At 36.7% G+C, this 27,264-nt stretch overlaps 1 protein-coding gene across 1 annotated transcript in view; it reads left to right on the plus strand.

Annotated features, from left to right (window-relative positions):
* The first annotated feature begins 1,097 nt into the window (after window positions 1-1,097).
* Window positions 1,098-27,264, plus strand: part of LOC114650274 (cytoplasmic tyrosine-protein kinase BMX-like) — a 163,186-nt gene continuing 137,019 nt past the window's right edge. The window contains exons 1-3 of the mRNA XM_028799805.2: window positions 1,098-1,163; window positions 7,195-7,332; window positions 11,811-11,915. Of these exons, the coding sequence (XP_028655638.2) occupies window positions 7,195-7,332; window positions 11,811-11,915 (243 nt within the window). The 5' untranslated portion in view covers window positions 1,098-1,163. The remainder of the gene's footprint in view (window positions 1,164-7,194; window positions 7,333-11,810; window positions 11,916-27,264) is intronic.

Consider the following 27,264-nt stretch of genomic DNA (forward strand, 5'->3'; position numbering starts at 1 on the left):
TTATAGAACATCTATTATGACTAATAGATATTTTATAGTTAGGCTCTATTTCAAAGTGTCATTGGTACTTTATAAATCTTATTACAACCAAACAAAGTGTCGTTTAATTTTCTTTAGCTTGTTATTAAGAGAGTGTGTGGAATAAAAATGGTAGCAGTTGTGTCCTCCATTCAAAATTCAATGTGTGAAATCCCTAGTCTCTGTGACAGCAAGTACTTCAACAAAAGTTTAGACTGGGAAAACCTGTTGTTCCAGCCCATTTGCTTACAGTAGTTTTATGGTAGCCCTATTGTTTGAATAAAAGATGATTTAATCTGGTTCAGCTATAGCAACATGTGGTAACTATTTATGTCAGGAAAAAATTGTGAACCACTTGAAATCCTAAATAATTTCACCCATACTTACTCCTAGTAATTTTAATTGTTAACTACATATTTTAAAAAGTTATATTGATTACATTAATAAAATCATTCCTAATGTTTTAGCGGGTCTAGTATAAAACATGCAGGCTTGGAAATTTGATGTTTAGACAATTACAAACAACAATGTGCACAGCACCTATTTCATACCAGTCTATGTCATTAAATACACAGCAACATTCCAGCAGTTATTGAGAGTATTCACATCTTAATAAACATATTGAACATTAAAGAGATGGGTGAGCTGCAGTGATTATTATCACCTTACAACAATTGGACTCTAGTTCGAGTCTCAGCTGGGATGGCACCAAAGTGGCACCCTGCATTTATATGAGTTTCTGCCAAGTTCTTTGGGGATTCCAATTTCCTTTCCCAGTTATGACATATGTTGCCAAGGTGTTTGTGCATGAGTGTACCCTGTGATTAACTGTTTCTGCCTTTGTATTGTTGGCAGCAAGATTTAAAAGTAAATCAATTGGGTTTTACCCACCTTACATTTTTTTAACTTTATTTTCTTTAGATTATAAATATTGTTGATGAAGAAACTATACAAAAAAGTTTCCATGCAAGCATCAGTATATCCTGGAACAGCATACAAAGGCACTTTGTCACATCGTAGAGTTCCATGCAAATACCTTCAGAAACAGGAAACCTTTTACAGTCTGAATGTTTCTTCAGTCTACAGAAAGAAACTTCAAAACAACAACACTTTCTTTGCAGAAGAATATTGCAAGTAATTATAAGGTAAGTTAGACACTATATACTTAAAAATACAGCTAATAGAATAAGTTTTAAATGTATTCTGCATTTACTATTGATTAAGAAAGGCATGGTAAAAGAAACAGTTTTCCAAAATGATAGTTTCTCAAACAATATTCTGTAGTGTATCTGTACTTAATTTGCAAAAAAGTTATTATCAAATAACCCCAATATGGTACAGAAAATAAGAAGGGACAAGCAGAGTCGATATACTGTATAACTGAATGACTCAGTGATAAATGGAGAGCCGTTCCAAAGTTAGTGTGGAAAAACAGAGACGTTTAGGTGACTATGGACATCTCAAACCCATAAAAGCGGGTTTTCTGGGAGCGTCAATTTAAGAGAAGAGACAGAATATACTGATTATGTCAAAGTTACGTTCTCTTGAAATTTTAAAAGGTATATGGTGAGCATAATGAGCTAATATTGGAGTCCTGCTACATAAAGATATATATCATATATATCTTATTTTCTAAGTACAGTACATAGAAAGACTCAGCAATACTGTGGTGTCAAGCACCACTAGAACAATGATGATTATGAAGGCCTTGTTATTGAGAAGGCATCCTCTGACTGGTCAACTAATTCAACGTTTCCCTAACTCTTTAAAATTGTTTAGTGTGTTGTCAAGAATACAATGGTATTTGATGTATGATATGCTAAAATTTTAAGGTTTTGATCTGTTACTTATTGTTATTTCTTGCTGTTTTGATTTTTGTGATAGTCCCCTTGTTTTTCAATGGGTGCAACCATTTTGTGGCTTTAGATCACACAGTTCTGCAGAGGGTCAGACAATGTGGCACAGTTCTGTGAGGCTTGTGACATTACACTATAAAAGAAATCAGAATCCACAGTACCTGACTTTGACCAACGTAAAGAAACAACCCCATCAGAGACTAGTGCTCAAATAAGATTATTAGGCTTTTAATTTTATCTATGACTTTGGTTTGGGTTTCCCCTTGCAAAAAAAAAAAAAACTGCTGGCAAAGACTCCATAATTTTTCACATTCATATTATGTATTCCCCTGTTTGGGCATGTTTGTTCATTACAGAATTTTACATTTTTCTACACTCTTAAAGTTGCCAGAAAGATTATATGAAAAGAATGGAATTGTTTTTTATGATTTATCAGGTTGGCAAGTGAGGAAGTCAGCATATCAGTAAGAGACAGGTAAAGACCTACACTCAAGACATTGGGAGCATGCGCTGATACAGTGTGGTGCCGCGCCCACCACATGACAAACCACCCGGATTGGGATCTGAGTGCAGTCATGCAGTGGGTGACACCTCAGCACCACACTGTAACAGTGTAATGTTTTTTACGATGGCTAAAGTGACAATCTTGCTACCAACCCCCATGTTTTCCCTGCAAGTTGGGGGACCTGCTTGCAGGGCTGGATGCAGATTAACATCATACCCAGAACAAAGCAATTGCAGGTTAAGGGCCTTGTTCGAGGGTCCATCTGAGTATACTCACTTCTGGTGTTTATGGGATTTGCACCAGTAACATTCTGATTCGCAGTGAAGATCTCTAGCCTCCCTAAACTCAAGGAGGCTAAAAATTTGTGTTCTCTTTTTTAATTTTTGATTTTACAGTGAAATTAGAAGCTTTAGTACATCTATTACTCACATTGCCATGTGTCCCAAGCAAAGCCTTTGTTAAGGTCTTGTTAGATAACAGTAAGTAACTAGAGGGTATTTTATAGGTAGACTCCATTTCAAAGTGTCATTGGTTTCTAATTAAGAGATTGGTTAGAATGAAAATGGCAGCTATTGTACTGTCCACTCAAAAACTGAATGTGTGAAACCACTAGTGTCACTGAGAAATAGTACTGAACAAAGGTTTATGGATCTTATTAAGATCATGCAAAGCTTCCTTTAAGGTTATGATTAATAGCAAAAACTGACCAACTGATGCACTTAGGTAGCCCCTCTAGTACAATGTTACCCATTTGTTGTAGACATATTTATAACGCAAGATAAAAATCTATAATAATATGTATTATTTGACATATATTGCTTAATTAGCCATTTATTACTGCTACATAATTGATCACTTACATGTTTAGAATACTGTACAATACTGTAAATGGGTATTTTTTTAGGAGCACATGCAAGTTAAATACCTTGCTCAAGGTCACACATTAAGTCAAAGATAGAAATTGAACCCGCAGCCTTTATTCATTACATCACACTTAAGGCAATAAGTGCTTTAACTACAGTATATCATGGAAAAAGATGTGTATATAAAATACCAGAATATATAAGGCTTGTGAATTAACTGCACTCAAAAATTGTGTGAAAATATGCAGGGCACCAGTAGATATGACTTTAATCACTGTGCTGTTTTCAAGGGCTAGTACACTATAATCCTGTCTCCAATTTCACAAACTTTATTCCAGGTCTGCCTGGTGCTATTATTCCAAAAATATAGAATCTTCACAAAATGCCTATCCTGAGCAGCAATATCCCTCTAACTATACCTTATAGACCATGTGTAACACCAACTATAGTCTATAATAATTCATAATAATACATCATTAATTACATTTATATAGTACTTTTATAACATACTCAAAGCACTTTACATAGACAGGGGAAAGCCACTTCAAACTCCACCAGTATGTAGCATCACAAAGATGATATGACTGCAGCCATTCTTGCACCATTACACTCACCACACATTACCTATTAGGTGGTGAAAGGCTGAGAGAAATAGTTAGCCAATAAGGGATGGGGGATGATTAGGGGTCCAGAATGACCAGGCTGGTGTGGGCAATTTAGCCAGAACATTAAGAAACATTCTATTTTTTCCCCAATGATGCCCAAGGATCTTTAATGACCAAAGAGATCCAGGGCCAAAGTTTTATGTCTCATCCAAAGGACAGTGCCACTTTTTTCAGCACAGTGTCTCTGTCATTGCACTGGGGCATTGGGATCCACACACAGATTAGGGTAAGCACCCCATGGTGGTCTCTGCAAAATCTTTTACAACAGGAACCATCCAAGTTAAGGTGGAATGGCTGCTTTTGTAACTGTACACTCTCCACAGACCATTGACTTTCATGAAGGGTAGCAGCACAGAGACTGGCTGGAAGTGGCACATGACACTATTCTGGATACGCAGTGTGGTGGTTTTAGCCGGTGCTAGTGATATCATGAATAACCTTCCTTACTGTTGGAATTATTCTTTGCTTGTTTGCACCTGGTCTGTATACCTTCTATGAATATGGAGTCCTCAGTAATATAAAGTAAATACGCAGAGAAGGAGTGATCCAATTTACAAGAAGACACTAGCAGAATATAAATGTGCCAATGTAAGCAGATTGTCAAGTTACCGTGTCTGTTATGCTGCCTTTAGAGGGCTTGTAACATAATGTTGGCCATGGCTTGTTTGTACTGTACTTATGTCACTCCAAGAATGCTTTGGCAACATGTTTTACTTGTATCATAAGACACTGTGGTCAGTCTGATGTAACATGGAAAATGGCAGCTATACAACTGGCACCATGAATATGATATTTGTTGCTGAAAAACCCTGACACCAGTCTAAAATGGTCTAAAAACTCAGAGGAACAAGAACCGGGAAGGTCCAGTTTACAGATATCTAAAATGTTACACATATATTAATGTTTTTTGACATTCTAGAAGTTTAAGTATTGCAATTTCTTTGGTTTTTTTTGTTACCTTCTTGATGACGACATCATAAACAATCTTATATAAAAACGTCTACTCGTGGAAGTGTGTGTGTCTGTCCAGCCCGGAAGTAAGGGGTGGAGTCGAGGTAAGGGCTCCACCTCAGAGGAAACAGAAAACTCACATAGCCATTAATAATACAAGCTGGGCCAGCACGCTAAAATCTTTTTACTTTTCCTCCTGTCGCTAATACACAAGCGAGGTGAGCACATCTGCAAAATGAAACCTCAGAAGAAAGACAAAGTCGCTTAGCCACTAACATCAGCAAACTGGTATCCCTTTTACTTTTCCTCCCGCCGCTAATGCACAAGTGATGCAAGCACGTCACCAAATTGAATCCTCCAAGGAGAGAGATGCCCAGAGGAGTTCCTTTCCATTACCTGACATCTCTATATTTCACTTTTTTTTCTGACGATTTCAATAGTTTCTAGGAACCCGGGCTTTTTACAGCATGGGCTTACATGGCTAGTCTTGTATGATTATCATTATGATGGTGTGTGTTGCTATGGCACATGAGCATGTAATGCAGTGTGTGCTATAATGGTGGCCATATTATAAAACTCCGGCTCAATAAATCAATAGCAATTTATTTTTGTTTTAAATAACTCCTTTTCTTGTTGTCTTTAATGGTTATTCTATTCTCTCCACCCATTGTGCCAGAATCATTCAGATAATGTTCAATGTTTTATTTAATTAGTTATTTATTATTTTACCGTTATTATAGTAACATTGTCAGTGCTATTTTCTAAGAAAAAAAAATTCTTAACCACCATTTTCTATTTCTATTTTTCATAAATGCTACATTTTGTGACCAGGATGGAAAAGCTGGAAAGGAAATTTGTAATGCAGTCAGTAGTATGGATGTTGAGGGCCTTTCAAAATGCTAGCATGGGAAGGCACCAAACTCACTATTTACTAAAGAGAACAAAACTCAATACTCTAACCAAAAAAAAAGAGTCAAATAAATTGTAGTGAAGTTTCTAAATCATCACTGAAAACATTGTTAACTGCAGGCAAAACTTTTTAGTGTATCCCAAATCTTGGACAACTATTGTGTAACGCTGATCTTAATACCATTGCAAAGGTAACATCACACATTGCAACATTTGGTTGTTCCAGGCTTGCAACAGTACACAAAACACTACCAAAATTTATGTGCCTACAAAAAACTGTGTTGTTGTTGTGTCAAGACTTGAAGTAATTAAAACATTTTCAGAACATTTAAAAATCACCAAAATAATATCAGAAATGTATTTCTCACCATGAAAAACCCTGATCAGAAAAAGAAGTACCGTATATTCAGTAAGATGTGAGAAAAATAAAAAGGAGCAAAATCATAACACCACCATTTACTAGCATCTATTTAGTATGGTGCTACAGAAAATAATGCTACTGCCTCCAGAACCAGCAACCTCTTTTTGAATCATGGACCCTACAATTGACTGCTACTCTTTTCTGGTAAGGCTCCTGGATAGACGTTGGCCTCCTGTAGTCCAGAATTGGATTAACTGCATTGAGAATATTGTTACGCTATGTTAGTTATTGCTGGTCATCCTTTTACAATATTGTATGAAATATTTAGGAAAATGAAGAACAGGTGAAAACTCATACAATAAAGCTGGAAGCACACAAAAGAACTCAAATTTAAGGCAACAATAAAAACTGATAGTCGGAGGCAGTAATACAATATGACATGTTGTATTGCCATTCTTTTTATCACTAGTAGTGTGTATTACTTTCAGTGATGGTTGAAGCCCATTTGGAGTCCTAAACGGGGGTGTCCCCCTCAGTGTCTGAATGTGTGCCCCATATCTTACCTAAATGGTGCCTGAAGTATGTGCCCCTTCACTTACCTAAATGACATCCCTCAGATGATGGTGCCCTAAACAGCCACCTATGTAATGGGTAGACATGCTCTCATTGCTTTAGTTCAAGGGCTGTTATTAAGCTAATTTCTGAATCTAGAGGAAGATAAATTGGGGTGAAGAACCACTTGTAAAGAGAAAGGGTGAGATCGGTGTCACTAAAGAAAAAGTATTCAGCATTAAGATGAACAGGAAAGGTCATTTCATGTCTAAATAAGAGAGCAAAATTAATTAATAGAAGTAAGCAATGTTTGATGGGGCAGCCTGAGTAGATTTAGTGGCTAACTATCTATTCATTCATTTTTTACTTATTTTTTCTCAGTGATCCTTATATATCACATTAACAGTTTATTTTTCCCTATAGTTATAATATTTGGCATAAAGAAGTATTTCTAGATTTACCTGTTGCTAGTACTTTAAACATTAAATTGATTATAATTGTTGTTTTATTAAAGATGGCAGCAACACCTATTATTGAAGGAATACTCCTCAAAATGTCTCTGCAAAACAGAATTATAAGAAGAAAAATGTTCAAAGAAAGATTCTTCAGACTGACAGAAACAGAGCTTTCATATTACCATGTTCATAAAAGGGTAAGATGCCAGTTCTGAATAGAACAAGACCTGTTTGGCCTTACTATGTCCTCTGGTTCATGTGTCTCTCTCAATGTGTTTTATTTTAGAAATTCAAGGTGGTGTTTGCATGGGTTGTAGAACTCTCTATATTACCCATTAATGACCATGAATATGGTTATAATGTCAGCTAACTTCTTGTCACAAAGCCCTTCTATAATGTAATGTGGAATTTAAGTTTATGTGATTTTGTTTTCATTAAGTAAACGTGACTGGAATTTAAACATTTTTAATATTCTTTCTATGCAATAGTATAGATTGCATTTGTATTTATTTAACTTAACTTAACCTATTATGTTATATTTATTTTTCTAATTTTTATGTTTATTATTTAAATTTGGAAATGTAAACATTATTTAAACATACAATCCTGACAAAGAAGTGTTTATGTAATGTTGTAGTGCAACTTTATCATCAGCCAACCTTTTGGTTTGACCATTTTTCTCAATTATTTAGTCTTTGCTAGAGAGATGAAATGAGAATTCCTAGTGATATTGTTCAGAGAAAGATTCAATGGTAGTAAAAGTTAATCGTACAGGAAAGGGTTAGCACACAGATCATTCAAAATAGGAACCAGGATGAAACAGTCAAACAAATAGGGGAAGGAAATCAAAGCCAGGTAAAAATGAGAATTTAATGCTCTATACACTTAAATCATGTAGCTTGAGGAACTAGAAACAAAGGCTTTATGTCAACAAAAATATGCTGCTTGACACTCATCAGTCTTTTTAAATAAGGTATCCAAATGAGCTGAAATCAGTTATAAGTGACAAATAAATTAATACAGTTGACTGGTAATAATAGGATGTGTGTAAATGTGTGAATAGCATGCAGAGAGTGTGAGAAACAGCAGCAAGATAGGAAAACCTGACTGACTAGGGCATCAAAGTATAATATAATGATCATTACATGTCCCAATCAATGCCATATAAATATGCTGGTGGGTGATTTATTATTAACAGTTTTATGAGTGACAGCACCACTTATCTTTTAACCAAATATAAAATACAGTGCTGCAATGTAACTCTTACTTGTAAATCACAGTCATCGATTATTTTTTTTCCTAAAATGTAATGTTCATTGGGTGGCACAGTGGCACATAGTGGTTAGCACTACAGCATCCTGGGTTTGAATCCTTTGCCCAGTCATAGTACATGTGAAGTATGCATGTTGTCCCTGTGTCTTAGTGGATTTTTATCCTGGACTCCAATTTACCTCCCCCTACATCAACAACATTTGTGCCATGTTAATCGGAAATTCAAATTGCACCCTTTTTGAGTACGGTGTGTACCTGAATGGGTCGTTTAATCAACTGGCATCACTTCAATCAAGGACATTTCATGTTTTAGTATTACAGAATATGCAATCCCACCATCAAAGATCTTCCTATTTAAAACAATAGGCAGAATGGAATAATTAAGAAAACACTGCAGAAAAGATAACTTTAAAACAATCGGATATTGTAAAAAATAAAACACTTTATGAAACATTAACCACAGTAGCTTGTGCTCCCTCCCAAGCAGAGAAAGGATAAAGGATATACTGCTTGTACATTTTCTATTGCATATCTGGCAATGCTCTTTTATTGAACCTCTTGGAGAAGTATTATTAAAGGAAAGTGACATATAAATATTTTTGGACTATAAACATATAATATCTGAAGCCACATTGGTTTGGAAATATTGATGGGTATTTAAAGTTCCTTCACTTTTTAGTGTACATTTACAGTTCATTCCTAGTGATGCAGTAGTATTTAACCCATTCCAGCAGTGTGCTTCTTTCCTGTATTTGTCCTAGAAGACTAAATGTAACAAAAATTGAACCTTTATTAATTAATTTACCCAGACTTGGAAAGAAAGGGAGTAGCACCAAGCACTTAACACCTCCATCTTTCTCTCTCACTTAACCTTGGTCTTTTTTACTCTATTTCTGTTCATCTGAGCTTGTACTTCAACTTATCTCCAAACCTTTCTTTTTGTATACCATTGGCTATGAGGCCTCAACACTGCTTCCAAGGTCTCTGCAGGCCAAACCCTTATATCATTTTCATGTTCAGAGTTGTCATGCATTCCCCTCAGAGACACCAGACTACATCGTCAATTAGCAGGCTATTGTTTTCTTGCATGCCTGAGTTTTCCCTTGTTGGATCTCTCAGGCAGCTTGGCTGGCTCAAAAAGGCAATATGATTCTGCCTGCTGGACTATAGATTTCTGAATACCGTATATACTCACAGATAAGTTCTCCCGCGGATAAGTCGGGACTTGATTTTACAGTATAATTTCTGGTATTTTATAATGTTGGTTGTATAAGTTGAATACAGAAAACTCACGCTATTGGTACAAGGGATTATGATTTGCTATTGCCCACCTGAGAGAGTAACCACTGACCACACTACCTTTTTTTTCTATGTGGGTGCGGCAATGCGCTGTATCAGTGCATGCTCCTACCCTCTATCTCTCCCTCTCTATAGTGCCTACGTGACTATACCCTAACTATTCTGAAGCAATGTTTGCACTGATTTGTGTTTTTTGTATCTCACCCTCATACACCTTTATCGTAAGAGCATCCCTTATCTACAATGACGTGTTCGATCAGAAGAAAATATGAAGCTGGTTTTAAATTAAACGTTGTTGAAGTAGTGAAAGAAATTGGTAACTGCGCTGCTGCAACAAAATTTGATGCGTCTGAGAAACTGATGCGAGATTGGAGGAGGCAAGAAGATGTAAAAAAAATAAGTGTCGCATTTTTGAACGGGCATATAAGTCGGAGTCTGATTTTATGATTGATTATATACAGTAACCTAATTTTATTCACTGTTGTCATGATTTTAGGGTTTTGGAATATGTCAAATCCTTTTATTTGCTTTTTTTCTATTTTAAGATCATCAGAGTTATTTGTATAATTTTATTATTTTTGAGACATCACCATGGCATCAGTTTGTATTATAATTTATGTGTTTTTGCTTGGAGATGGCCATGTTGTTTATGGCTATTATACCCGTGGCCAGTTACATGATATATTATGCCAAAACTCACTCCCTGCCTATATAAGATGGTGGTGAATTACTCCTTGTCTAAGTTTGAATAATTTTCAAAAAGCTAAATCTTTATATAGATAATTACCCAGGGAAAGGACTTACTAGCAGACAGGACCTTGCTTTGATGTTTTTGACATTGACTTCCTGGTTCAGGCATTTCACTGATTAAATGAGCACTCTTTATCTTGCCCAATTCTCCTACCTTCATTTCCTGGTTTGTGTTTTTATGTTGAACTTTTGTCAGCTTACTATACTCATCTTTTAATTCAGTATTTTTATTATGATATTATGGAGGAATGTAATGATGTATAAAACAGTCCTTAATCAGAAAGAAGCATAAAATTACTATTTCCAAAAAGTATCAAATAAGATAATTGAAATATGTATTTGTAATTATATTTATTTGAATGCAGTATTTATATATTTAATTAAACTGATACAATTGTAATACAAACACAACATGTAATAGTAAGATAAAAAAAATCATAAAACAGAAAATCAACATAAAACAACATACTGTATGTAGTGTATTTAAGTGCCTGAAAAAAGGGCATTGAAAGAGAAGAAAATAAATTAAACAATACAGTGCCAATGAAAAGTATTCTCCCCCTTGGAACTTAAACCATTAATAGGTGATAGAAAAACCACAAGACAGGAAATGAAGACAATAAAATATCCAAGTCACTAAATATCCCCTGGAGTCCAGTAAATTAATCATTAAGAAATGGAAAGATTATGGTACAGCTGTAAATCTGGCTAGAGCAGGCCATCCACCAAATCTGAGTGATTGAGCAAGAAGAAGACTTGTGAGGGAAGTCACCAAGTCACCTAAGATAAATATGAAGGAGTTACAAGTTACAGTGGATCAGATTGAAGAGACTGTACATACTGTAAAAAAATCCAAATTGAATCCACTGTGAATCAATGTTGTATAATAACAAAATGTGAAAACTTCCAAGGGAGGCAATACTTTTACAGACATTTGTTTTGTTTTGGGAACACAAGCATTATTAGTAAATAATGGTTAGGACTACAGTAAATTCAGTATTAGCCCGAAATTGAATGTGGACTCCAATAAAATGGCTTTATTAATGTAATACAGCAGTGAAGATGCTAATATGAAGTGTCTTCTATGTGTATTTGCCTTTAATTTTCACTGTTGAACATGTCTGGTTAACATTGTGTTTTGATACTGCCACTCTTCATGCTCATGTGTCGACCCTTGGCACAACCACCTGAAGGAGAGGACACCAATGGGAATAAGTGAGTTGTTTAAAGAATGACTATAGCTCAAATTACTTCATGCATTATTAAGTATCCTACATAGGTAAAACTTTACAGCAAAGCATGTGCAAGCATTTGAAATATTATTTATATAAAATAATAATGTTATTTTGTTTAGAAACAAGGCAGCAGAAAAGGATCGATTTTGATTGAAAGAATTTGCTGTGTTGCTGTTGTTAATCTTGAAGAGCCAACTCCACTAGAAAGGCAATACCCTTTCCAGGTACATTTAGTATATTAATTGTATCTTATCTCATTTATCCTTATCTTTTATATGGCAATGACTACCAAACACATATCTGGTAATGGCTTATAGTATGTTTTGCTGCATAACTTTGGGTTCAATTTACTTGTATGTATTACGTTTTTTCTAAGACCCTGATTTTTCTGTCTGCTTTAACAATTCACTTACGTGCGCTTGGTGCTCCAGAAACAAGTTTTTGCAATAGGCAATATCCATCCACCCATTAACAGTGCTTACTTATTTCAATGCAGGGTTATGGGAAGTATTCTGCTATTCTAGAAGCATTGGTTCAAGGCTGACATCAACCCAGGGCCAGACAATGTTGCAAGGCACAATGACACATCATGAACATCCAAAAAAAGTCTCAGCCCAATAATTAAACTGTTGTTACTAGCAGATGGTTTGATCTAAATTACCAGGAACCATACCCACTAAATGCATCTAAAGACTGGAAAAAGTTTATGGACTTAGGCCATAGATTCATCTTTCCAGTGAAAACTGCTAAAACCAACTTGAGACTGGACAGATTCTCTGGTCTAAACCCGGCCAGAGTGTTCTCACCAAAGAACTTACGGTCCTGTGGAAGAAGGCGGTAGAGTAGCCCTATGAATGGAAAAAGCCAAATTATTTGAATTTCACAGTAGAAGTAGAAAATTGTGGCTAGAATATAAAGATTCACCCAAGTGGAGCTGGGAGGCAGAAGCTTTGTAGACACTTCCACTGTAAGGCTTTTTAAGGAGCTAGGGATCAGAATGCAGCCCCAAAGGAAAGCAGTAAAAGCACTTTCTGATGCTGCTGAAAAGTGCAGCCACTGGTTGTGGTTAAAGAGAGGAGACACCATCTTTGCTGTAGGAAAAATCAAAAGCTCTTAGACACAAACCCATGTCTGATTAACCTGAAGTGGGCCTGCCTCAGCTGATAATGTCTTGGGGTTAAAAGGCTGAAACACCCAGGAATGTTGAGGATCACAACTGAAGACAGGCCTTAAGGGCATCTAACCCTAGCAGCCACCAACAGAATCCCACTTAAGTCAACCACAGCGCAAAGCATCAGGAATTATAACATCCAATCCTATGAATAAATTTTAAAAAATTAAAAGTTTTGTGTCACTAGCTGGAGAATGGTCACTCACCATGAAAATCCCTGTCCATCCCTGTTAAAAGGTCCTGGCTTGTTAAGTAGGTCTGAGCCTCAGAGGACAAATTACAGTTAGGTCCATAAATATTTGGACAGAGACAACTTTTTTCTAATTTTGGTTCTGTACATTACCACAATGAATTTTAAATGAAACAACTCAGATGCAGTTGAAGTGCAGACTTTCAGCTTTAATTCAGTGGGCTGAACGAAAAAATTGTATAAAAATGTGAGGCAACTAAAGCATTTTTTTAACACAATCCCTTAACTTCCGGGGCTCAAAAGTAATTGGACAAATTAAATAACTGGAAATAAAATGTTCATTTCTAATACTTGGTTGAAACCCCTTTGCTGGCAATGACAGCCTGAAGTCTCGAACTCATGGACATCACCAGATGCTGGGTTTCCTCCTTTTTAATGCTCTGCCAGGCCTTTACTGCAGCGGCTTTCAGTTGCTGTTTGTTTGTGGGCCTTTCTGTCTGAAGTTTAGTCTTCAACAAGTGAAATGCATGCTCAATTGGGTTAAGATCAGGTGACTGACTTGGCCATTCAAGAATTTTCCACTTCTTTTCTTTAATAAACTCCCGGGTTGCTTTGGCTGTATGTTTTGGGTCATTGTCCATCTGTATCATGAAACGCCGCCCAATCAATTTGGCTGCATTTAGCTGGATTTGAGCAGACAGTATGTCTCTGAACACCTCAGAATTCATTCGGCTGCTTCTGTCCTGTGTCACATCATCAATAAACACTAGTGTCCCAGTGCCACTGGCAGCCATGCACGCCCAAGCCATCATACTGCCTCCACCGTGTTTTACAGATGATGTGGTATGCTTTGGATAATGAGCTGTTCCACGCCTTCTCCATACTTTTTTCTTGCCATCATTCTGGTAGAGGTTGATCTTGGTTTCATCTGTCCGAAGAATGTTTTTCCAAAACTGTGCTGGCTTTTTAGATGTTCTTTAGCAAAGTCCAATCTAGCCTTTCTATTTCTTGTGGCTTATGAGTGGCTTGCACCTTGCAGTGCACCCTCTGTATTTACTTTCATGCAGTCTTCTTTTTATGGTAGACTTGGATATCGATACGCCTACCCACTGGAGAGTGTTGTTCACTTGGTTGGCTGTTGTGAAGAGGTTTCTCTTCACCATCGAAATGATTCTGCGATCATCCACCACTGTTGCCTTCTGTGGACGTCCAGGTCTTTTTGAGTTGCTGAGTTCACCAGTGCTTGATTTCTTTCTCAGGATGTAACAAATTGTAGATTTTGCCACTCGTAATATTGTAGCAATTTCTCGGATGGGGTTTTTCTGTTTTCGCAGCTTAAGGATGTCTTCTTTCACCTGCATGGAGAGCTCCTTTGACCGCATGTTGTCTGTTCACAGCAAAATCTTCCACATGCAAGCACCACACCTCAAATCAACTCCAGGCCTTTTATCTGCTTAATTGATAATGACATAACGACGGACTTGCCCACACCTGCCCTTGAAATAGCCTTTGAGTCAATTGCCCAATTACTTTTGAGCCCCTGAAATGAAGGGATTGTGTTAAAAAAATGCTTTAGTTGCCTCACATTTTTATGCAATCATTTTGTTCACCCCACTGAATTAAAGCTGAAAGTCTGCACTTCAACTGCATCTGAGTTGTTTCATTTAAAATTGTGGTAATGTACAGAACCAAAATTAGAAAAAAGTTGTCTCTGTCCAAATATTTATGGGCCTAACTGTATGTCATTTAAATGGTCATATTTCAGAGATGCATACAGAAGATATTTATTTAAGAATTACACATTTCATTTTAAATTTATTTGATGTCACACATTTTAAGAAACGTATAATGCAAAAGCAACAAACTGCAGTATTAGAAAGAATTGCAATTGAAACTTTCTTCAGTTTTATTCATGTGTATACACTTTTTTATACAATACTCCTTGTAATAAACTATTTTGGATCCATAAATTGATTCAAATGCTGCAAAATAATAAAAAAGATATAATTATTTTTAAAGCATCAGTTCTAATGGATAATGCTCAACTTTACTCAATTTAATTCATTCTTGTTAACTGGACTTCTTTTTGTGAGCCAAATGTGCAAATACAGTAACTTCAAATATAATAGGAAATTAAATAAAATATATATGCAAGACATAATGTTGAAACATAAGTGATAAATCTAATTCAATAAATTCTAAAAATAAATATGTACAGTTTAGTTTTAAAGGAATACTGCACCCAAAAACAATACATTTTTTTTATCTGTCACCCCATATTGTTTGTGGTGTGATGAGTAAGAAACAATTTTAATTTCATGTTTTCACAGAGAGCAGAGATAACAAACTTTGTGTAACAATGGGCTTCAATGGGGGTGGGTGGGGATTAATACTGAACAAAAGGAAACAATATTAAAATATTCATGAGAAAAATCTCAAGTTACTTGTGTTAGATTCACATGTCATTTATTAAGTTGTATTCTCACATGCAGTATGTGTATTTTTTGCTATAATATTGTATTAAGAATACTGCACCCAAAAATGTCTTTTTATGTCACTTACATCATTTAGTTTTTAGTGATGGCTGATAAAAAATTAAAATCTCACATTTTCATGCAGAATGGAGATCAAAAAAAGTGTCTGATACAATATAAGTGAAAGGTGAACAATGCTGAACAACTGCAAAAATATCCATTAAAAAAATCTCACGTTATTTGTGTCACATGCATAAGAATATAAATACAATAGTGGGAGGTGGGTCTACAATTTAAATACTTGTGTCTGAGTGTGTTCCATTTTACTTTATGAGTGTCTTTTCCACAAGTAAATTATTTAACAATATTTACGTAAAAATACATGTATTTGGGACATTGTGAGCATACAACTGGATGACTTCACATGTCGATTTTGCAACATAAACAATGTGAGATTTTGACATTGTTTCCTGCTGTCCAGGCAAAAACAGATTGTGCAAGTCAAGCTGAAGCACCATGTGGACTATTTGGAACTCAAGCCAAATTTTGTTAGGGGCATCAAGATGCAAAACTGTTTTGGTTTTTCCCCAGTCGATGAGTCAGAATTGTGTTAAAGGCACTAGAAAAATCAAACAACATTATCCTGACTGTGGAGTCAGCTTTGTCCAAATAGGAGCAGACTCTGTGGATTATGTAGATCATAGCATCCTCCCCTATATGTGTCTAACAGGTAAATTGTAGAGGATCCAGGTGTTCTGAAACCAGGGGTTGTAGCTGTTTTAGGACAAGACTCTCAAAGGTCTTCAATATATATAAAGTAAGAGCAACTGGCCTGAAGTCACTGGGATCATTTAGCTTGAATGTTTGTTTCAATATTGATTATCCCTGCATAGAGTATATTTAAATAAGACCAGTTAGAGAAATTCTATTTAAGCATGAGTTGGATTTTTAAATTAAAAAATTAAAATAGACTTTCATATACCCATAATACCTGGATATGTGAATTGATATGAAGCATTTAAAGGTTCAGGTTCCGATCTAAGTTTACTTGTAGCAGAATTTACAATTTAAAGGGACAAAATGCAAGAGAAAAAAAACACGAGTTGGGTCTCCAGATGAATCCCCAATTATGAATGTGTTCAAGTACACTGTCAAATGTGACTCTAATGGAGTGATGAATTCTTCTTTGAGACAGCTCATTTACTGGCCAGAAATATACATTCATGCCATTCTTCCAGGACAAACCACAACCCCTTCCTTCACTTAAATTGTAATCCCAGGAGAAAGATCACATTACTCATATGGTGCTCTCTTTGAGCTCTACCTTACATGTTATCCTTTTTCATGAAAAATTTTCAAGTGAAAAAAGTGGTAGGTCAAAGAACTTCATAGACGGAAGGCTTAAATCCAGATTTCTGCCTGGGTAAAGTGTTTGATTTATAGTGACATGAAAATCTTTATTAGTATCTCATTATAAATGCACATTTTGTCTTTGGGAAGTAAGATGGCAAAACAAACACGTATTATGGGATCAGCAAAGACAAATATTTCACTACATCACTCCACAAAAACAGCATGTACTGAGATATATTTGTAGTATTATAAAATAAAGGCATGCAATAAAGCCTTTAAGTATGGTTACCAATAATAAATATATATATATATATATATATATATATATATATATATATATATATATATATATATGTATATATATATATATATATATATATATATATATATATATATATATATATATATATATATATATATATATATATATATATATATATATATTCTTTTCCAAGACTACCTTAACACGTGTTGGGAATGCTATCTAATCTAGCAGCCGATCTGTTTATCTTAAGTTACGCAGTTTCTCAACTGTTGAATTCTTTCTCTTTTTGATTTTTTTTCTCTTTGCTAATGCCTAGATCTGTCATTTATTTTCTCCTGACTCTGAATCCAGTGCATCCTGCAGGTTAGACCCAATCTGACACTTCTGCTGGTGTCAGGAATACATTACAAAAACCCCATAAAGTCACTTGGCCACATTGACCTATTGTGGCCCCTTGGAGATAATTACACACCTATTTCTTCTATCATTTAAAAGTATGCTTCCAATTAAAAAACTTTTGTGCCACTTCTTTTTTATACTGTATACTTTATACTGTAATAAGCAAGAAAAATAAATCTTTAGTAGATGTTGCTCCCTTGCTGATACCTGCCACTGTAAATGAATAATTTTGGATTCTTGGTAGAAAATTCTACTTATGAGCACTCTTTTATTCAGGCAGCACTTAGGCTTCAGCTGTTCTTGCCAACACTAGCTTGTAGAGTTTGTAGATCTTGAGGAATTACAAAAGAAAAAGAAGAGCAAGCTTTTTTTCCTTAGGAGACTGTGTTCCTGTAATGTGGGTAGTGGCATTCGTCACATCTTCTACAACGCTGTGATATTTATTGCAATGTTCTGTGCTGTGGTGTGCTGGGCTGGTAACATCACTGCAAGAGAGACCCACATGATCAATAAGCTAATTAAAAGGGCAGTCTCAGTTATAGGATGCACTCTGGACCCCCTGGAGGTAATAGCGAAGGACAGAGTTAAAACAAAATGGAGTGCTATTACGAAAACTGCTGCACATGCTCTCTCTGACACACTAACACTGAGTACTTTCAACAAGTGAATTATTCAGTAGAAGTGTGTCAAGAAACATGATGGAAGTTCCAATAAGCCAATAATGCCAGCATAATACTTCACTGGGACTGGGACTGCCAAGTCGGAAGTTTTCTTTCTTTTTAATTTTTTTGCTTTTTAGTCATTTAATCTATCTATCTATCTATCTATCTATCTATCTATCTATCTATCTATCTATCTATCTATCTATCTATCTATCTATCTATCTATCTATCTATCTATCTATCTATCTATCTATCGCACCCTACAATGCATAGCATCCTATCTAGGGTATTTTTCTTAACATATGAGTACTTTATCCTTAATATTCTCCAGTCTCATTTTGGTTTAATCATAGAATAATAATGTGTAAAAGTGACAGTACAGATATCCTTCAGTTTACAATGTAAATGACAGGGATATAAATGGGGAAATCCCAGATCATAGCATGTAAACAGATAACTCTTTGTTTTTTCTTTTCTTCTCATGTATAAATACCACTTTTATAAAGAGTTATTTGCATTTATCACTATCTGTAAATGTAACAGTCATTTTGATCCTATCTTTGCTCATTTGCTTGTACAAACAATATAAGTTTTCACATGCTAGCTGCTAAACACTTTTGTCATTATGTTTGTTGTAAGTATTTATGCAAGATATGTAATCAGACCTAGACCCTTCTTGTTTGTTTGCTCTTTTCGTAACTTTGAAATCTTTTTAAAGTACACATGTACGTAATTATATTGTTATGAAATAATAATAATTTTCTATAATAATACTGAATAATGCAATTAATAAAAACTAACTATCTATACATCAAACTTGTATAACTTACAGGTTAACATCTCACTTTGTAACTGGATCTTGGACTTCTTGTCTGAAAAACAGCAGACAGTACTCTTAGTCCATTGCTCTTTACTCTGCTAACACATGACTGTACTGCCAAATCCAGCACAAATCAATTCATTAAGTTTGCCGTTGATATGACAGTAGTAGGTGGGGATAGCAATCATTCCCTTAATGCCACCAAGACAAAAGAGTTGATTGTAGACATCAGAACAAAGACTGAACATCCCTCACTGCATATCAGTGGTGTTCCTGTGGAAATGGACAGCTGCCAGAAGAAGGTCATTGGACACCTGGAGCACTTCCGGGTGCCCTATTAAAGGAGCCAGTTGTTCGTGAGCCAGAGTCAGGAGGTAGAGGACGAAGTTTGCCAGGATAAGTGGAGGCGGAGAAAGAGAAAAGAGAAAGAGGAGAAAGAGGAAGGCAAAAAGAAAGTGCTATGCGCTGTGTATTGGTGCTTTGGACTGTGATGTGCAGATGGAAAATGAGGGAAGGCGTTTCTAACTAGGAAAAATAAAAGTGTATGGTTTTGAACTTGTATTGGCATCTGTCTGTGTCAGGGTTTGGGCGGAAGGATCGCCCTGTGGTGGTCAGTATATATATATATATATATATATATATATATATATATATATATATATATATATATATATATATATATATATATATATATATATATATATATATATATATATATATATATATATATACAGTAATCCCTCCTCCATCGCGGGGGTTGCGTTCCAGAGCCACCCGCGAAATAGGAAAATCCGCGAAGTAGAAACCATATGTTTATATGGTTATTTTTAGAATGTCATGCTTGGGTCACAGATTTGCGCAGAAACACAGGAGGTTGTAGAGAGACAGGAACGTTATTCAAACACTGCAAACAAACATTTGTCTCTTTTTCAAAAGTTTAAACTGTGCTCCATGACAAGACAGAGATGACAGTTCTGTCTCACAATTAAAAGAATGCAAACATATCTTCCTTTTCAAAGGAGTGCAAAGCAAGCAGTCAAAAAAAAAATCAATAGGGCTTTTTGGCTTTTAAGTATGCGAAGCACCGCCGGTACAAAGCTGTTGAAGGCGGCAGCTCACACCCCCTCTGTCAGGAGCAGGAAGAGAGAGAGAGAGAGATAGAGAGAGAGACAGATAAAAAAAAATCAATACGTGCCCTTTGAGCTTTTAAGTATGCGAAGCTCCGTGCAGCATGTCCTTCAGGAAGCAGCTGCACACAGCCCCCCTGCTCACACCCCCCACGTCAGCGCAAGAGAGAGAGAGAGAGAGAGAGAGAGAGAAAGTAAGTTGGGTAGCTTCTCAGCTATCTGCCAATAGCGTCCCTTGTATGAAATCAACTGGGCAAACCAACTGAGGAAGCATGTACCAGAAATTAAAAGACCTATTGTCCGCAGAAACCCGCGAAGCAGCGAAAAATCCGCGATATATATTTAAATATGCTTACATATAAAATCCGCGATGGAGTGAAGCCGCGAAAGGCGAAGCGCGATATAGCGAGGGATCACTGTATATATATATATATATATATATTGTGGCGGATGGATGCCCCTTCGACACTGGATCCGGGGGAACATCCATGGGCAGTGCACTGGGGCCACAATGGTGGAACACTGGAGATCATCCCTGTTGGGCTCCATGGCCACCGCCCGGGGAAGCTGCATGGGTTAATAAGCTCATGTGGGCTGGACTGCAGCCACACCCGGAAGTGCAGCCTGAAGTAGGTCAATGAGCACCTGCAGCACTTCCGGGGGTGCTATAAAAGGAGCCTGCAACCACTACTCAAAGAGGAGTTGTGGAAGAAGAGGAAGAGTGTTGTGTTTTCTTTGTGGGACTGTGTTGTGCCTGTGGGGATGGGGAAGGCGTTGCCCACATGCGAGGAAATTGAAATTAAACATTTATTTGTTTTATCAGTGTGCCTCCCGCATCTGCCTGTGTCAGGTCAGGCGCCAATAAAATGCGCATTCTGTTACTATATATATATATATATATATATTTATATATATATATATATATATATATATATATATATATATATATATATATATATATATATATATATATATATATATATACAGTAATCCCTCCTCCATCGCGGGGGTTGCGTTCCAGAGCCACCCGCGAAATAAGAAAATCCGCGAAGTAGAAACCATATGTTTATATGGTTATTTTTATATTGTCATGCTTGGGTCACAGATTTGCGCAGAAACACAGGAGGTTGTAGAGAGACAGGAACGTTATTCAAACACTGCAAACAAACATTTGTCTCTTTTTCAAAAGTTTAAACTGTGCTCCATGACAAGACAGAGATGACAGTTCTGTCTCACAATTAAAAGAATGCAAACATATCTTCCTCTTCAAAGGAAACAGAGAGTAAAGCAAACAAATCAATAGGGCTGTTTGGCTTAAGTATGCGAAGCACCGCCGGTACAAAGCTGTTGAAGGCAGCAGCTCACACCCCCTCCGTCAGGAGCAGGGAGAGAGAGAGAGAGAGAGAGAGAGAGAAACAAAGTCAAAAATCAATACGTGCCCTTTGAGCTTTTAAGGACACGAAGCACCGTGCAGCATACTTAAAAGCTGCACACAGAAGGTAGCAACGTGAAGATAATCTTTCAGCATTTTTAGACAAGCCTCCATATCGTCTAGGTGTGCGAACAGCCCCCCTGCTCACACCCCCTACGTCAGGATCACAGATAGTCAGCGCAAGAGAGAGAGAGAGAAAGTAAGTTGGGTAGCTTCTCAGCCATCTGCCAATAGCGTCCCTTGTATGAAATCAACTGGGCAAACCAACTGAGGAAGCATGTACCAGAAATTAAAAGACCAATTGTCCTCAAAAATCCGCGAACCACCAAAAAATCCGCGATATATATTTAAATATGCTTACATATAAAATCCGCGATAGAGTGAAGCCGCGAAAGGCGAAGCGCGATATAGCGAGGGATCACTGTATATATATATATATATATATATATATATATATATATATATATATATATATATATATATATATATATATATATATACAGTATATATATTTATACAGTATATATATATATATATATATATTTTTTTTTTTTTACATATCATTCCCTAGCATATCATTCCCTAGTGATTCGGCAGTAATCAAAAGATCCAGTAACACTAAGAGAAGTTTATACTTGCTTCTGTTTAATATTGGTTTAACCCTCACAATAATATAAGAGTCAAAGTAGAGCTATACTTGACCAAAGCATGATGCCATTTGGGTTTCCTGTGATCAGCACTTGTCCAGTCTTTGACAGATTGTAAGAAAACATTGCCCTAGGCATGGGCAGGAGCGATGTCTTCCATCCGGCTGTAGGTAAGCTCTGGAGTTCCATGCAGTTGTTTGATTTTTATACCTTCTCTTTAATATGCAACCTCCCCACATGGGTACAATTGGTTTGTTGACAAGCATGATTACTGAAAAGATTGCTTGCTTGGGAAACCTTCAAATAGCTGTTGACCCTGACCATAATGTTGATCATGTCCAAATATGGCACATCAGCATTTCAGCACTATGTAACATTTGACTAATCTTGTCTCCCTGTCATATTCACCCTTTCATTTAGATTCTCATTGTAAATAAAATTATGTGTATGAATAACCCTTATAAATCACAGTGGCACACTAAAAACCTTTGCCTGCACTAACATGCACTTCTTACATTAATTAGTGACTCTTAATCATTATTAGTAAATATTAGTTTGGGTGGATATGAGGTGCAATTCAAAGCAGTAGTGTCCTGTCCAAGTTTTGCTTTTCACCTTTTGGCTGTTGCTGTCCATGTTCCATCATCCCATAATCCTGTAATGGGGAGAAAAAAACGGACAGAAAATGGATAGGTAGATAAGATGAAAAAGAAAAAAGTATTTAGAGGTGGTGGTATCTATAGCTAATAATAATTATTTGTGTTCATAACATAAGCACGGTGGCGCAGTGGGTAGTGCTGCTGCCTCGCAGTTAGGAGACCTGGGTTCGCTTCCAAGGTCCTCCCTGCGTGGAGTTTGCATGTTCTCCACGTGTCTGCGTGGGTTTACTCTGGTTTCCTCCCACAGTCCAAAGACATGCAGGTTAGAAGCATTGGTGATTCTAAATTGTCCCTGGTGTGTGTGTGTGCGTGCCCTGCGGTGGTCTGGCCCTGCCCGGGGTTTGTTTCCTGCCTTACATCCTGTGTTGGCTGGGATTGGCTCCAGCAGACCCCCATGAGCCTGTAGTTAGGATATAGCGGGTTGGATAATGGATGGATGGATATAAGCTAGTAATGTGTGTTATTTCTTTTGGTAGATGGTGAACATAGGCATACCATGCAGGTCAAGATGGACAAAAACATTTGCTAATATTTGGGCCACCTCTCTTCATATGCTTCCAGTTAATCTAAATAACAGCCACATACAGGATATATTGTAATTGTATATATTGTATTGTTACAGGATGTATTCTCCAAGTAGGCATTCATGAACACATTATTTTTTAATTTGCTAATTTTTCTAAGTCTGTGTAATTGAGTCAAATAAAAAGCATTCTATGATAGGTCATAATTTAGATAAGTCAAGACTGCTGATATATGGACTTCTTGTGAAAAAGAGCAACACTCTCAATATATGTAAGTGTTTCTGTTTTCCACTAGGGAGTGCTAGCTCCCTGGTTGGAATAAGTTCTTTTGCAATTGCGGTGTCTTAAGTAACCCGAAACTATATAGATATTAAAAGGCGATACCCCTCCCATAGTGATACGACAGTAGGCAATCACATAAGAGAAAATAACTTAGCTTTCTTTAATGACGATTTACGCAGCATTACAAATGAAGGAAACCATAGCAGGACTCTTTTACCAAGGTGGGAGCTCAATGTATATAGTCTGTCATTTTTGTCACTGCGCTGGGAGGATTTTCAGGATCGGATTATGTAATCTTCCATCCGTTCGTCGGTTTCAAAGGTGTGCCGGGCAATGTCCTAAGGCTTTATACTCTTTCTTCATGTGCAGGCCCATACTTACGTAAATCATGCCATTCCAAACAAAGTAAAGAGAGGATTCAATTTCATGCACACAGAAATAGTACAATGCCCATTTTCGTAGTTCCTTTCTCGTATTCTAATGCTTGCCTAGCAGTTCTAAATGATGAACCCCTGTGTGCTAAATCTGGCCTGTACATGTGAGTGGATTTATAAAATATTTTTTGTACAGAGCACAGTGACATGAAACTTATATACTTATTTCAGTTTCCCAGTCTATTTTTTCAGCATTTTATTGGTGAATGGCACAAGGTTAAGAAAGCCCTTGAGTACTATCAGGAACATGAGTATGTTTAGTTTAATACAGTGATCTCCTCATTCACCGGATAGCAATTCCCTTAAGCATGTGTGGGATGAAACAGAAGAAGGTTTTTTAAGTTGAAATTAACTGCCTTCTAATTTACAAGAACTTTGATCATCATAAATGTTACTCTTTTCAGTGTTTCATAAGTTTGATCATACTATTTTCAAATGTCCCTGTAAAACTATTCCTTCTAGAACAGTGAAATTTTCCAATACAGTATGTAGTTTGTAATTTTCTGAAATTGTCAGTCATTTACATAAATACTGTACATAAACATTGGTTCTTTCCATGATCTGAGAATAAGATAATGCTAAAAATCACATGGCATCCAAATGGAAATTAAATGTCAAAAGGTTAAATGGGGGATTTGCACATTTGCTAAGAATCGACCTTATCAATAGCACAAAGTATCTGATTACATGTTTTTTGGACTTTTGGGCAGATAAACCTGTCCTCTACATCAAGTTCACAGTCTAATAAGGGGGTTAAGACATACTAAACTTTATGAACTGTTCTTGGTCAAGACTGGACTCTGTAGGAAAATGGGCCCTGAAAGGATGAAAGGATAAAAGAATACACACGCAGCCACTGCCAACATGTATTGCCATGAAATTGTAAGTAAGCAGTTATTGCCAGGGCAGTAAGTTATTAAGTTTGCAGAGGGCCCCGAAAGGCTACAATGTAACTGGAAATAAATAGCAACAATTCCTAAAGCAGTTTATTTTCCCTTGTTATAACAAGTGATTCCACATGACCCTGAAAATGAGGACCCTTTTCTCTATTGCAATTGATCTTTAAGGCCAACAGACTCTTTAGTGGTTTAGGGAAACCAATATCCATTAGACTGAGCTCTAGCCTGGCATCTTTGTCGGAAACCTCAATGTCAATGCCAATAAATACATGTCCCCAAGGGGGGAAAGATTTTGGCCCAACACCAGTGTGGGGAGCTACTTTGCATCCCTGTCCCAAATGTGCCTCCTTGGGCCATGTTCCTAATACATTGCAGGTGTGGGTGCTAAATAAAGTTCTCCATGGGAAAAAACTTTAGAATAAAACATAACTTATGAGGTTCCCCTGTACAAATGCAAAATTTGGCCCAACACTATGGATTTACACACTAAATTCAAATACTACAACATTTTCAGCTTTATATATTAGAATGGTTCCTGAACTTGGAAGTGATTCTCAGACATGGTAGGAATGGTAGTATAAAGTCACATGTTGACCAAAGCCTCAAGTCAGAGAATAGTTTTTGGGCAGAGCTTGCCTTTGCAGGAAGAAGAATGTGAAGAGAGAGGGAGGAAAAAAGTAAGATGGGAGGAGGAGAACACACATTTGACATATGGCAGGGGTGTCCAAATTTTTTTCAGGGAGAGCCAGATTTGATAATGTGAAAGTGCCCGAGGACCAACAGTCTCTGAAGACATTATTTTAAACAATGAAAGATGCATATAAATACACTGTTATTTAATACTTTCATTTTCACACAGAAAACAACAAAGTAACCAAATGTAAGCATTCAGATGGACAAAAGAGAATATACATAAGTTATCTGAATTTCTAAAAGAAATTCAAAACACTCAGAAACTCAGTAAAAGAAAACTCTGAGAAATTCTGATGACTGAGCAACAGGTAACTTATTGTCACTAATGCGATGGGTGATAGTGAGATCTGAATTTCTGTACACAGGGCAGGTCTGGTTCGAAAGCAGCAGTTCACATGCGCAAAATATCACGCAGATGGGAGTCACTTAGTCTTGATCTCAAGTGGTTTGTGTTTAAGTTCATAACAAAGAAAGTCTGCTCACACAAATATATGGAGCCAAACAAGCTCAGCATTTTATTTGCAAATGTTTGCATTTCTGGAAACCTACTTTTATCCAGTTGCCAGTAGATATGCACGAGAGAGAGAAATGCTGGTGTCGGTGGCGCCATTCGTGCTCACACTGTAGCACAATCAGCTCCAGCTGCAGGTGAGGTGGAGCATCATCAGGGTCCACATTGAAGGGAGAAAAGAACAGCAACATGTCCTTTTCAATTATGGCAAAATCCTGAAAGCAGTCGTTAAACTCCGAGGCAAGGGATGCAATGACTGCTGTATACCTCTTGGTTTGCATACTGATATTGCCGGCCATGACCTCCTGCAGAGCTGGGAAATATGTGGTGCAGGACTCCATTTGTGACAAGTGTCTCTGGAAAAGTTGCAGCTTGGTTCCAAAAGCCTTGATGTGTGCATATAGTTGGCATCTTGTCCTTGAAGGCTGACGTTCAGTACATTCAGATGCTTTGTTATGTCAACCAAAAAAGTCAAGTCTGACACCCATTCAGTATCTGACAGTTCTTGCATTGGTTGTCCCTTTTTAGCCAAATATTGTCCAATTTCCCTTCTAAGTGAGAAAAATCTCAGCAGTGCGGTTCCCCGACTAAGCCACCTCACATCATTGTGATATATTACATCTCCATATTCATCCTGGATGTTAAACAGGAACAGCTGAAACTGGTGGTGGTATAGGGCTTTAGAGCGAATTAAATTAATTGCCTTTACCACTGGTTTCATAACATGATCAAAACTTAGATGTTTTGCGCAAAGTACCTGCTGATAAATGATACAATGAAGTTTAATAGCGTTGCTTCTTTCTTCTCTGACTTTGTTATAGATCAGCATGGACAATCCACTTTGTTCACCAGCCATGGCAGGCGCGCCATCGGTAATAATCCCAGTAACTTTACTCCACGGTAGTTTCATATTATCAACAGTTGAGCAAACAGCAAGGAATAAATCGGTTCCTCTTGTTTGCCCTTTAAGACTTTGGAAGTCAAGCATCTCTTCTGTGCAGTGCCTTGAGCATGGGAAAGGTGCTATATAA

Source organism: Erpetoichthys calabaricus, chromosome 4 (assembly GCF_900747795.2).
Source record: "Erpetoichthys calabaricus chromosome 4, fErpCal1.3, whole genome shotgun sequence".
Taxonomy (NCBI): Eukaryota; Metazoa; Chordata; class Cladistia; order Polypteriformes; family Polypteridae; genus Erpetoichthys; species Erpetoichthys calabaricus.